This window comes from Neopsephotus bourkii, unplaced genomic scaffold, assembly GCF_033783945.1.
Source record: "Neopsephotus bourkii isolate Nb327-2 ecotype Australia unplaced genomic scaffold, CSIRO-AGI_Nbou_v1 NB_1358, whole genome shotgun sequence".
Taxonomy (NCBI): domain Eukaryota; kingdom Metazoa; phylum Chordata; class Aves; order Psittaciformes; family Psittacidae; genus Neopsephotus; species Neopsephotus bourkii.
Window position 1 is genome coordinate 3,357,505 of NW_026901837.1, and position 12,959 is coordinate 3,370,463.

The 12,959-nt window shown below is 45.7% G+C and overlaps 1 protein-coding gene across 2 annotated transcripts; it reads right to left on the reverse strand.

Moving 5' to 3' along the window:
* Positions 1-904: 904 nt before the first annotated feature.
* On the reverse strand, positions 905-11,429 carry PPIL6 (peptidylprolyl isomerase like 6). 2 transcript variants are annotated; one of them, XM_061366796.1, is made up of 8 exons: positions 10,686-11,429; positions 9,317-9,412; positions 8,690-8,878; positions 7,747-7,809; positions 7,431-7,578; positions 6,138-6,194; positions 2,571-2,706; positions 905-1,125 (listed from the first exon to the last, which is right to left on the reverse strand). In XM_061366796.1, the coding sequence occupies exons 1-8, from the start codon at positions 10,764-10,766 to the stop codon at positions 1,014-1,016; spliced, it is 882 nt and encodes a 293-aa protein (XP_061222780.1). In that variant the 5' UTR covers positions 10,767-11,429; the 3' UTR covers positions 905-1,013. The 2 variants fall into 2 exon arrangements, with proteins under 2 accessions (XP_061222780.1, XP_061222779.1); XM_061366795.1 differs by lacking the exon at positions 8,690-8,878.
* Positions 11,430-12,959: the final 1,530 nt, after the last annotated feature.

Consider the following 12,959-nt stretch of genomic DNA (forward strand, 5'->3'; position numbering starts at 1 on the left):
ACTTCTTTTAATGTTTACCTGCTGTCATCTGCTGAAGCCATCCATGCCCAAGCTCTTCACTGTACATCAGAGAGATCTTGCATTTAAGAAATCACTGACACTAGCAATTGTTGTGTATTATACTGTGTAGTTGGGTGACATAGTCTAGTGTGAGGTGTCCCTGCCTATGGCAGGGGGATTGGAACTAGGTGATCTTAAGGTCCTTTCCATTTCTAACTATTCTATTCCTTAAGGTCCTTTCCATTCCTAACTATTCTATTCCTAACTATCATAAGGTCTTTCCAATCCTAACTATTCTGTGATTTTATATATTTGCATCCGCACATAACCTTAAAATTTTCTGTTTTGCAGTAACTTTATAAACAATATTTTTCTCTGTTTTATTTGCAGTCACATTTTTATTATTTGACACCATTTGCCAAAAGTAGTTAGTTAAAGCTTACGCCTGCTCTAGCATTTCCTGGTTTTAGCCTGATGCAGCCCAGCTTGATTTCAAGGGTGTTACTTTTAGCTTATAGTAGCCAGTGCAGGATCAAATACATGACATTCAGAGAGACCACAGTCCTGCAGACATGTTTTTTCCTGCTTTCTGAGGCAAACCTGGCAGAGCAGTTGTGCTGTTGAGATTGTGGTAGAGGCAGAATTTATCCAGGAACAGTTAGCCTTATCCCTGTAGGTGTGTATCCATCTGTCCACCCGTGTTTTAGCCATGTATACATTATATCATATCTGCTTGTCACTGTGTAATCGTATTAATGCCATTTCCCATAAACAGTGGATGGCCACTGAGATATATCCACAAGTCTTTCTACACTCCTGTAAAAGTGCTTTTTAACACCTTATGAACACTTTATTTTTTTTTCCTTTTTTTTAGCTAAAAGGACACTTCCAAGCCACTCACATGTGCAAGAAGTGCTTTTATTTTTGCTTTAAGTGAAAGCCATTAAGGTCTGTAAAAAGTTGAGTAGAAAACTGTGCTCTACCTTTCAGCAGGCAGGAAAACCAGCTGGTGATCATGGCTCAAAGGTCCCACAGTTTGTAATCTTGCAGGGTACCTTAGGCCTTTCATTATCCGTAGGTACGTCTTCCAGTCTCTGGAGGACCTCTGTGCCCTCGATCAGTTGCCTACAGGAGGGAGAAAGTGCAGTTATGATCTGTCTCCATCTGGAGCCAGATCTGCAGCTTCTGGCTTGTGCAGGGCTGTAACATACCCAGGCACTGGTTTCCTATTGACAGGCTGCACCCGCTCTGATCTTTAAAAAGTTGGTCTTTGTGATGGAGTTGCAAACGCCATCGCTTCTTGATTAAGTAGCCTCTAGTTGGTATTTTAGGAGAGGTGAAAATACTGTAGCTTTATGCAGCTGCATTTATTTAAAGAAGTAAGTGTTGTACCATATGACCCAGCTACAAATGGCCATTACTCTTGAGGAGAAAGAAGTCAGGAGATGCTGTCGAAAGTGATGGTATTAAAAGTTACTCCCTTAGAAGTATCTTTTGTTTTCTTCCTTCACAGCACCAATCTGAATCCTGAAAAGAGTCTAACGTTTTCCAGTCTTTACAGGTTTGAGCCTGGCCTGCTCCCCCAGTGTGGCAGCATGAGCTGTGCCTTCTACAGGTACCATTGCAGCAATGCTCCTGAAAGCTTTATACCGTATCTCACCCCAGCCCAGCCAGCACAGTGGTACTAAATGGGGAGGACATTGCAGGTGGCCCTTGCCCAAGCGGGGACATCAGAAGGATTGAGCAGAGCAGAACTGGGAAGTGCCAGGCTGTGCTCTTGTGCTGTGGCTACTTTTTGCTCCCTCAGGATTAAACTCCCACTCAGATTTAGGAGGGCCTGGCTATAAGATCATAGATTCTGCACCTTTCAAATTACACAGAGCTGGCAGCAGGGCAGAAACTTTATGTGAATGCTGATGGTTATAAATATGTCCAACCAGTAATCGCTTTTGGATTGTCTCTGTAGGTTAGACAGTTACACTTTCTGCTTCCTTTAAAAATCCTTTCTGTGGTTACAGTCCGTGATGTGGTTAACACGGAAACTGCACTGCGAATTTCTCTGTCTATGGTAATACATATACATTTTGCTCTCTTACATCAAGCAAACTGCCCAGAGCAATAATCTTCCTTATTACATTATTGAACAATCTAAAAACCTTAATAGGGCCAGCAATATACATTAACCTACTGAGAACAAACTCGCAGGATGCATTCACTAAAATAATCTCTTTCAGCTTGTGAGGGCAGAACAGAGCCTGAGGCTTTGCTCAACACCCCCTGTCCATCAGGGCTCACCTTCAGCTGACACCAACCTATGCAGCCACAGGTTTGCAGCCTTGGTTCAGGAGATGCCCTAGCCTTAGCTTTGCCACTGGGTTTTCCAGCTCAAGAAAGCCAGGCCAGCATAGAGAAAGGAGGGATGGGTGTCACTAGGCACTTCAAATCTGAATTTTCTATCCTCCCTATGGTCAGAGGCACCTGTGTGGCAGCTGCTGTAGGGATTTCATGGATACTTACTCCCAGGGCAACATTCCGCACAGTTCAGTAGTGTCAAGCTTATGTGTACCTACCCAAAAGCCACATATTTCTTGTCCAGGTAGGGAGATGGCTGGAAGGTGATGTAGAACTGAGAGCCATTGGTGTGGCGGCCCTTGTTGGCCATCCCAATGATCCCTCTTCCCTTGTGATGGACAGCGAAGCTTTCATCTAGGGAGAGAGTTCAGGGATGAAAAGCTGCAAATGTGCTGCTCTCTTTGCTGCCGTTCACTGTACAGCTGCCTTTTGCCAGCTCCCACAAGTTCCCCTTTCCTCCTTCCCCACTCTCTCTTTCCCTTCTCTTTTCCCCCAAAGGTCTCATTGAGTCTTATGCAAGCAAAGTCTGGTTTGAATCAATGTCCTTCCTAGAAGGAGCTTTCAACAACTGTCTATTGCTTAAGCCAGTAAAAAGCAAATGAAAAAATACCCATAAAAATGCACTCTAGTGAGTATTAGAGCCACAGCAACTATGCCTCTGGCTCCCCTTTGTCTGTGATGCATTTCATCAGAGCAGCTCAGGGCACTTAGCACAGCATTTCCCCATGGCTACTTGGGATTATTCCCACTGTACAGATGAGGAAGGCAGGAGGCAGAGCAGATGCTCCAAGGACAGCCTCTGCTCTGCCTCCGCTCATGCTGCTTCTTGCAGTGAAAAGAACAAAATCCCCTGTGAGCACAGACAGGGTTGTGAGGGGGGGGCAAGCAGGAGACTTCTTTAGCCAAATAAAACGACAGAGCTGAATGAATGGAGAGCAGATATGTAGTTAAGGAGGCCAGGGAGGTCCCAGAGCAGAAGCTTTGTTCCAGCGTAAGGAGAGGAGGCAGGTGATGGGAGCAAGAGCTGCAAGGAGGTGAAGAGGATCCTCTGCGCCAGCTGACACAGGACTGGTGAGGCTCTCAAGAGGGGTGACTGTGGAAGAACAGGCATTAGTTGTGCTTGGGTTTGGGAGATGATGGCAAGGACTTGATTCCATCTTCTCCATGGAGGGGAACCTGGCTACGAGGTGCGAAACAGGGTTTCCACTTGTCTCAGTCCTGATCACACCGAGCAGTCAGGAGCCCCACTGAGTTCTCAACAGACTTGAAGAAAACTGTAGAAATAGATCTTATAGTTCTCTCTTTTTTCTTTTTTAAAATTCTTTCTACCCTGTTTGAGAGCCATTTCTCAGAAACTGATTCATAAAAATGGCAATTGAATTTTAACTGAATGGTTACTCCCTGACTGTTGCCCTGTCATTTGCAAGATGATTTCAGCAGACTCATTTTGGAGCAGGATGCTTCATCCTATAGCATGATGCTCCAGTCCAAGTGATTTTCTGTAATCACCTCAGCCTGTGCTGCTCATTACAGTAAAATGCAGTTGTGCATATTTTCAGCAGGTGCTGGTTGCAGTGCCCGGCCACTTGCCAAGTGCAGAGCCTCCCAGAACATTACTGGCTGACAGTGGCATCTCTCAACCTTTTCAGGTATTGAAGATATTTCTGTTCTGCCCTCAGAGTAGAACAGTTTTGCAGGAAGTACTGGGAAAGCAATCTTGGCCTTAGAATAGAAAGGTATACCCAAGGGAACACCTTTCTCAATGAAAAGCAACTTTTGGTTGAAAAGGGGGCGGGGAAGAATTAGCAATCGTCTCCTTTAATACATCAACACGTGGAGTATGTGCAATATGGGTAATAAAACTCTTCCAGGGACACTTTCAAAACTGACAGATTCCAAATTAAATCCACCTTAAAATTACTTAAACCATTTTGACGCATTGTCACCTTCCCACATGACATGGGAGCTTCTTTCCTGGGTAGCGCAGAGAAAGCACAAGCCTAGATGAGGAGGATGGAGCTGGGAGCAGAACACTGCAAATGGGGTTGGGGCTTCATGCTGCAGCCTGGGCAACATGCAGGGCTGCAGCTTTCCCATATGCAGAGGTGCCTATGCACGCTCAAACTCATTTTCCTCCATGGATAATTTCTACCGGACCAGAAAGTGCAAAGAGTGTAAGATTTGCACTGTCACAAATCTATTGGGTAGCATTGCTGGAAAAGCAATCCTTGGTGACATCCACCTTGCAAACAATTTAATAGCCAGTCCTGCTTTTTTCCAATATCGGCTTATGTTCTTTCTGAGACGTGCGTGTCCCAGGAGTCTGGGCTTGCTGCTGTTTCAGGAGCAGTAGCATCACGGAAGTGATTTTCATTCCTTCCTCCCCACTCTAGGCAGCCCAGAACATCAGTGCCTGAAGGGGCTGACAAGAAAGCTGAAGAGGGGCTTTAGACAAGGACAGGTCTTGATAAGACAAATAATGACAAGGCTTTAAACTGAAAGAGGGTAGACTGAGATTAGATATTAGGAAACAGTTATTCCCTGTCAGGGTGCTGAGGCACTGGCACAGGTTGCCCAAAGAAGCTGTGGCTGCCCTGTCCCTGGCAGTGTTCAAGGCCAGGTTGGACAGGGCTTTGAGCAACCTGGTCTAGTGGAAGGTGTCCCTGCCCATGGCAGGGGGTTGGAACAAGATGAGCTTTAAGGTTTTTTCCAACCCAAACCATTCTATAAGTCTATTATTTACTGCTTTAAATCCCCCAGACTGCCACTTCCAGCAGTTTTCCAGCACACAAGTGCTGAGACATAGCTGGGTGGCCCTCCTCCAGCTGGGTTTTGCTCTGTCCAGGGTCTCAGGGTGAGAGCAGCTTCCTCTTGTGGTGGGGTACTTCTGCATCTTGGGAAAGAAAGTTTTCAGCCACACATGGCATTTCTGATCTCACTGTTGGCTGCTGCCCAGACTGCTCAAATGTAACATCATTTGCATCATTGGCAGTGGGAAAGCTTTTATATAAGGGAACATAAATCAGTTTCAAAAGTGCTTTAACTGTCATAAAACATCTTTATGGGTAACATTTAATCTAAACAGAAGATCCCAAATGTCTATGTCAATTATATGGATTGTTTTTCTTAAATATTGCAAGTTCTAATGTTCTTTTTTTCTTTACATTTTATTACTTTGTATCATTACAGGGAACATATTTTTGTTAAATTTAGCTCATGTTTGTCATTTCTTGACTTTCATGGTTTTATGAGATTTAGAAGTATCTCCCCGTAAACCCACAGAGTCACTTAGCCTCTGGCAGTGATGCCTGTGGTATGCCCAAGCCTGAAGTGTTTCATGAGGTCTAGGAAACCTAGAGTTAAAGCTGACTTACTTCCATTACTTTAAGTGCATTTAAGCGGGTGGTGTCTGCTGCCTGGAGATCTGTAGCTAATCCACTTTCGCATTTCTAAGGTCCTGCCCACAAAGGTGAGTATTCACAGTCTGAAGTAGGCAACAGGTGACCATCAGCCCTCATTTAGGCAAGGAGAAGGGGCTGGGGGAGCTGAGCCTCTGGCAGGGGACATCAGGGGAGGGGGACAAGGTTACAGATCACTAAGTGTCCTCACTAAAGCAGTCCGCTCTTGCTGATGCAAGCAGATAATTCTGACTGAAAAGCAACCTGTTTTGCTTTAGAGAGATAAAAGGAAATTCCCAGGTTATTCTGTGAATAAAACCAGATCAACAATCTGATTTTTTTGTGGAAGTTTGCCGTTTGCACAGTAACATAGCTGAGGAAACATACCTTCAAAGGTGGGACCATAAATTGATTCTCCTTGGTCTCCCTTCCCAGTGATGATGTCTGCAGGGTAGATAAAAGTAACCATCAGAGACCAGGTTTATCACAGGCATTACTGTGAGCTGTCAGTGAGCAGCTCGGCCAAGGTCAGAGATGTGGGTTGTGCATCAGCCTGGGGGAAACTGCATCCATCTTTCTGTTTTACTACTGAAATTTCCTGGGGAAAGCTCTGCTTCCTCCCCAGGATATGGTCTCTCTGTGGAGAACTATTTCACTCAGCACATTTAATGTCTGCCCCTCTGAGAAGTTCCAGCATCTCATGCCAGGAGAGCTCTTACAGTGGCAGCAGCAAGGAAGGGGCACCCTGGAAAAGCATATCTGCCACAGGGAGGAGGGTTAGAAGAAGAACAGATGAAAATGCAGCTGTGATGCTATGGTGAGTTAGTTCCACTAACCTTTCTAAGAAAGGTGATCTGATAAGAGAGAAAATCCCATTGAACCAGATTTCTGATGAGTGAGGCACTGAAGAAACCTGATGCATCTACTTTTTTTTCTTTTTTAAGAAGTCTGGATTTTTACTTTATTTAGACATTGTCTTATACCATCAGGTTATCATTAGTCCTCCACAGTAGCAAACTTGTAATTTTAGGTTGCTTTTATGGACTACATAGCAAACGCAGGTAAAAAGAAGTACAGGTAGGCAAGATGTATGATAGACCAAAGGGGTGTAATGAAGGAAATGCCATCTGATACACCTGTCTTGACTTCCCTGGGGATGTCAGTCTTGCAAGCTGCATGACCATCATTCGTAGTGCCTTTCTCCTCAGTGCTACGCTCCAGGCATAGCACTGGCTTTCAGACAACTCACAAGCATGCAAGGGCTCTGATGTTTCACTGAATACCTCCATACGCTAATCTCTCTATAAAACAAGCAATATGTTTTCCTATTGATATTATTATTTTGTTCATGTTTCTCTAATTAGGAAACCAAAAAATTACCAAACTCAATCACAAAAGGTCTTACAGAAGAACTTCTTGGAAGAGAGTTTTAATGTTTTCAATTAGTTTCCTAAAGTTTTTTGAAAAGGTCTTGGATAAGCAAAAGAACAAATTATTCAAACTTTTCCTACATTTAGAAATTGAGATGTCTGAAAATGTTTTCTGGTTTCTATATCTGTAGTAGTGAAGAGATCAGCTTTATCCTGGAGTTCAGTTGTGTCTCTGTGGATGAAGACTGTTACTTATCACCCTCTGGCTTGTGTTGTAGTTTGGTTTTACTTGGGACACCTGGAAACGCACCTCCTCCTTGGATCCACCCATTTTTCACTATGCGATGAAAAAGGGAGTTCTTGTAGGTGAGCTCTCGGCCATTACAGCGAGACTTTGCTCCTCCAGTGCACAGAGCTCGGAAGTTCTCACAGGTCCTGGGACATGCATCTGAAAAGAGCTGCAAGAGCAAGAAGATGAGACTACGGGTGAAATTCATAGCTGACAACGTGTGAAATTCCTTGCTGACAACCACCGGACAGATTTCTGTGCCCCTGCCTTCAGCAGGTGAAACCACTGTACTGGGTGGAGTTGTTCTTTGCTTTTCCTTTCCTCTTTTATTACATACCTCAAAGAGCAGCCTCCCGATGAGCTGTTCCTCAATGGCTATCTCCAGGTACACGAACACATGCTGTTTAAAGCATAAACACAACTGCAGTGAGGGAAAGGCCAGCTCTCTTTGCTGTGCTCACTTCCTAACGCAGGCCCGGATCCAGCCACCCACTGCAAATGGTCTCAGGAAATGTCTGTGGGACTTTCAACACACAACAACATTCCTACTATTTTGTGTAAATAAAAAGGTAGAGCACGTTTCACTTTGTTCTGGAAAGAAATAATCCTAACAGTGTATTAAAATGAACTACTGGGCAGAGCCTGCTTCTTTATTCTGTATTTATTTACATGCCTATCACAGCCCATACAATACAGGCAGAAAGAAATGAACCCACAGGTATACCAGCCACCATGCCAAAATGGACATATCTGGCTATTCCCAGCCAGACTGGTATTCGTTCTGATATATTTTTCTCTGCTTTCTGTACTGTGCAAGGGCTGGCAGCACTGTACCCAATCCGACCATGGCACTTCAGGGGGTCTTGGCTGGGAAAGGAGAGGTTTGGCTGTTGTGCTTTTGGTAGGCAAGAATAAGGGTACCCAAGAATTTCGGTATCCCAAGGGCTGTGTGTTGGGATTTTTGAGCAGCACAATTGCAGCATAGTCAGCATTGCGCTTTTAGCTGTTCAGCCCTGACACAGTTCATACTTGTCAAGCACCTGGGCTAGTGTTTGCCCCTTCCTGGCTGCCAATAGTGCAGAGGCTCTGCTGTCCTCCCCACATGGGATGCTCCCCGTCAGCCTGTCCAGCCCCAGCTCTGGTCCCCCTGTCACAGGGCAGAAAACCAAAAATCTACCACCTCTGTGCTTGCTCTCCTTCCTGCTTATGGTACTTGCCCTTTCATCAGGCTCCTGCCACTTACAGACCTTGAACCCTTGTCATAAAACAGTGCTACTTGCCTGGGTACTTTTCAGGTATTTGCTGTAGAAATCCTCAGCAGTCGCTTGGTAAAGTGCCTCAGGCCTATAGTCACAATAGCCCCACTCGCGGTAAGACCACTCGAGCAGATCCTTCTCATCCCCCAGCAGCCAGCCATCAAGGAAGCACATCACCGAGGAGGTGTATCCCCACACCTCACCTCTCAGTTCCTGCATTTCAGTGGGACAGCAAAGCCTCAGGGGATTAATTACACACTTGGTGAAGAAGCAGTCAGCAATAAAAAGTGGTACTTTTATGCATTTCTTACTTCTGAAACACCAAATCCCACCAACTGGAAGGGATCTGGCAGCAGCTTTTGGTGAAGTGTGCCGACATTGCATTGTTAACATGCCCTAAAGATCTGGATCCTGACGCTGCAGGACATTATCGTGGCAAGAGTCACCTGGGTGTCACTTTGGGGGCAGCTTAGGCTGAACAGGTAAAGCAGCTGGAGAGCCCCATCCTGCCTCAAGAGTCTCTCAGAATGTTAAATAAATTGGGGTAGAAAATCTCTACTTCTGACATCTGTGGCTGGCACCAAGCCGGGAGAGGCTGCAGCCCCGGGGAGAGGACTCATGGCTGAAACAACCTGAGGGCACAACAGTTACCTTCTTTTTCTCCTGTAAGTATTCATGCCATGCAAATTCTACTAAAGGCTGTATTACAGGATCTGCAAACTTGCTTGGAAACTTCAGCTTCAGAGCCTGGATTTTCAAGGTAAGGAAAAAAAAACACTTGCTTACAAGCAGTTTAACACCCTCCCACACTCTATCCTATCAGAGCTTGTATTCCCCATGTGAACTACAACCTAAGCCATGTTCTAATACAGTTACTGCTCTGCACCCCTCACGCCTCTGGCATAATTCCCAACACTTGCGGGAGTACATGCAAATCTCTCTGAATCCCTGCTTGTGGATGTAGTGAGTGTCTTGTTTTCCTATGGTGGGCTGCTTCACAAATGTCACTGAAGTTACACTGGTAGTCCCCCTGCCCCTCCCCACCATGTGAGATGGTTGCAAGCAGTGAGATATTCAACGATGCTGCTGAGCATCTTGTACTGCTTTTTTTGCATGTATTTTTGCATGCATGGGGAGTCACAGCGCTCTTACTGCACCAGGAGATTGGGCCTAGAGGTGAGCAAGTGGCTCGGTGAAGGCTCAAGGTGAATGTTTCCAGTCCCTGTCTCTTGTACCATGGCCTCAGGAGCCCACCGCTATTTCAGTGTGCGACATTCCTGTCCATCAATTTAGCTTCATCTCCATGTGGGCTGTGGCACACATGTGCCACAAGCTGTGGCTTAAATACAGCTGAGCAGGCCTTAAAAAGAATAAAGGGAAGAAGTGACTTTCTGCGGAACTTATGATCCTTTTTGCTATTGTTGGGATGGTGGCTGGAAAAAATAAAGGGAGAAAAGCCAAGAGGCACACACCCCCTGCAGCTATTGGCTTGTCTTTAGGGCTGCTGATAGATGGGAGAGCTTCATCAGATGTAAATAACACTGGGGAACAAGCCTGGCAGGTAAACAGTTACAGGCAGGACAGGCACACAGGTCAGACTGTGAACCCCACAGTGGAGTGCATGCAGTGCATTTGCTGCATAGCCAAGCTTCTCAGAAAAAGTCTGTGAATCCCTGTTTCTGCTTTCCCATTTGCACTGAGAGAGCTGCATTACAGGACTACTGGTAAGCTGCTCAGCAAGTGGGGCAGAGCTGTGATGTACATGACATCTCACACAGCATTGCACTAGGAGGTGTAGGAACAAGGAGGTGAGGATGCTGCAGCAGAGGCCCCTGCCTTAAGTAGCGCTGAACCAGAAGCCCTTAAAGCCTCTGTGCCTGTGCCCAGCAGCAGACACCTGGAAGCTGCAATATTTTCTTCTTCAGAGCTGCTGCTGGGCACAAGCATTCTTCTGCTTACTTACTTCCAACCCCCACTGCTCCCTGCTGCACCCAAAGCAGAGCTGAAGACCAGGCCTTACCTCTGCTGTGCACTTGGCCACATGGAAAGCTGTGTCCTGGAGCAGCCCCACCACTGTCACCAGCATCTGCTGTGGGCCCATGGCACCCTGGCCAGCACAAGTCCAAGTTCATCAACAAAACCTGGCTCCATGGCAACACTGAGCACCAACACACACAACCCCCCCTGCATTTGTAAGCACTTCCCAAGCCTACTGTAAGCAGGTTTCAACCCTGACAGAGGATGGAAAATGCTCTGATTTCTGTTTTCCCATGAAGGAAGGCAAAAGAGGTTAAACAGTAAGCGTGGCAGAGGACTGAAGCCAGCTCTCTCCAGAGCTCATGACAGGTGCTGTCAGTACAGGATCATTTAAAAGAATGAAGATCCTGTTGCTACTCCTGCAGTGGGTAATAGCAGATGCCCAACAAAACCAGGAAAGAGTAAGTGAACATGAGAGCAGTGCTTCCCTATTGGTCTCCCAGCCCCTGGTGAGACTTTGCTCAAGGATTTCCCAGTATCTTTGTGTTTAATTCCCCATGGTGGCTCCTTTTCATGTGCATTTCTTTGCTTCGCAGACAAACATAAAAATCCAGCATCCATAAAACCCTGTGGCAATGAGATTTCCAGCTTAATTACACCCTGCGCAAAGCTTGCATCTCCTTTTAACGCAGAAACTCCAACCTGCAGCTATATTCCCTGTGCATTGCTGAGGCACCATTCCTGCTGGCTGCATGTTACAGCACATGGATGGAGCCGTTCCAGAGGAGTCATGGCTTCCACAGCAAAGCTCTGTGCCCCCACAGCAGCTTCACTGCCTTTCCTCTAGCATAGCATGTGCAGAAGGGGGTTTGCAGAACAGCTGTAAGGCCAGCACAGGCTTCTGGCAGCACAGTTGGGTCAGGTCACTCTGCACCTCTGAGCAAGGTGTATTTTAAAAGGCAGTCGTGTTAGAAGTGACAAAACTGGACAGTGCAGCACACCAAAAATTTGTGTAAGTTTTCATGACATTGTGAAGCAATGGAACAATCGTCACATGATCAGGAAAACCACATCCTTGACATGTATAAATCCTACCGCAAATGAGACATTGTGATTTTCATGTGGAAAATATGCTCTGCAGAACAAACCTATGTTAAATATAATAAAAATTGCAGTGATTTCTCATCTTAATAACAGTGTGCACTTTTTCATTGTATATCCAAGTGGCTTCATAGAATGATACATTTGTACGTAGCCATAGACTTGGAGTGAGAAAGCCCATACAACCTCTGAGCTATATTGCCTGTGTAAAATTCAGACTGAGGAAGCACAGGTTGCAGAAGGGCTCTGCCATGTAGCCGTCAATTTTCTCTGACCTGTGCGTGGCTCAGTGGTATTTTCTTACAGCGATTCATCATGGTAACGCTCTGCAGCAATATTGAAGAGCTCCATCCTCACGGTATCAAAGACCATGAAGATGATCAGATTCCGAATGTTCTGCACCCTTGCCTGGAAGACCTATCCACAAGATGTTACTGTTTCATGTTGTGATGCTGTCCTGCTGAAAAAAAAACACAGAGAACTGAGGGAGATGAAACAGTTTGGAGAAGGGGACATATTAAAATGCTCTGGTAGATAAGGCAGTTTTGACTTACCCACAGATACTGGTAGCACAGACAAGCCAAGGTGTGACAGCAGCAAACCACAATGAGCAGCACATGTAAGTGCTGCTATGTGTCATAGGCTGTGATGGAGTGATGCAAAGGAAAGCCCCTTTCTTCTCCTCCTCCTCCTCCCCCTCCCAAGGGCCGGCACAACTGCCCAAGCCTCTGCAGGCTCTGACAAGCAGAAGCTAATTTTAGTAGCCAGGCCATATGGCTTCTGCTATGGCCAAAAAAAGTCTGTACCGCCCATATGTAAAGTCAAGAAGAGAAGCAGCACACCCAGAGTCAAATATAAAATGAGTAATGCTATTCTTCCTCTACATCTGTATTTTTAGCTTGATACAGATTAATGCAGCTGAAGCTCATCTTTCCTCCTGTCTCCTTCCTCCTTTTTGTACTACAGAACGTAAGGATTAAAACCAGAGCAATCCACTGCATGTTAAGAAAAACCCCAGATTGATGTCAGCATTTTAGTCAGGCTTTGGAACAGGCTGCCCAGAGAACTGGTGGAATCACTATCCCTGGAAGTGTTTAAAAACACATGTAGATGCCCTCAGTGACATGGCTTAGTGGTGGACTTGGCAGTGCGGAGGTAACAGTTGGCTTTTTAGGATCTTAAAGATCTTTTCCAACTGAGTTGATTCTGTCATTCT

Excerpts from the sequence above, each read along its gene's own strand:
- PPIL6 (XM_061366796.1), bottom strand. The coding sequence starts at position 10,766 with ATGGGCCCACAGCAGATGCTGGTGACAGTGGTGGGGCTGCTCCAGGAC. Across the intron at positions 9,413-10,685 it reads TGGCCAAGTGCACAGCAGAG|GCTCTGAAGCTGAAGTTTCC; the intron begins GTAAGGCCTGGT and ends TTGAAAATCCAG. Across the intron at positions 7,579-7,746 it reads TCGGGAGGCTGCTCTTTGAG|CTCTTTTCAGATGCATGTCC; the intron begins GTATGTAATAAA and ends TTGCTCTTGCAG.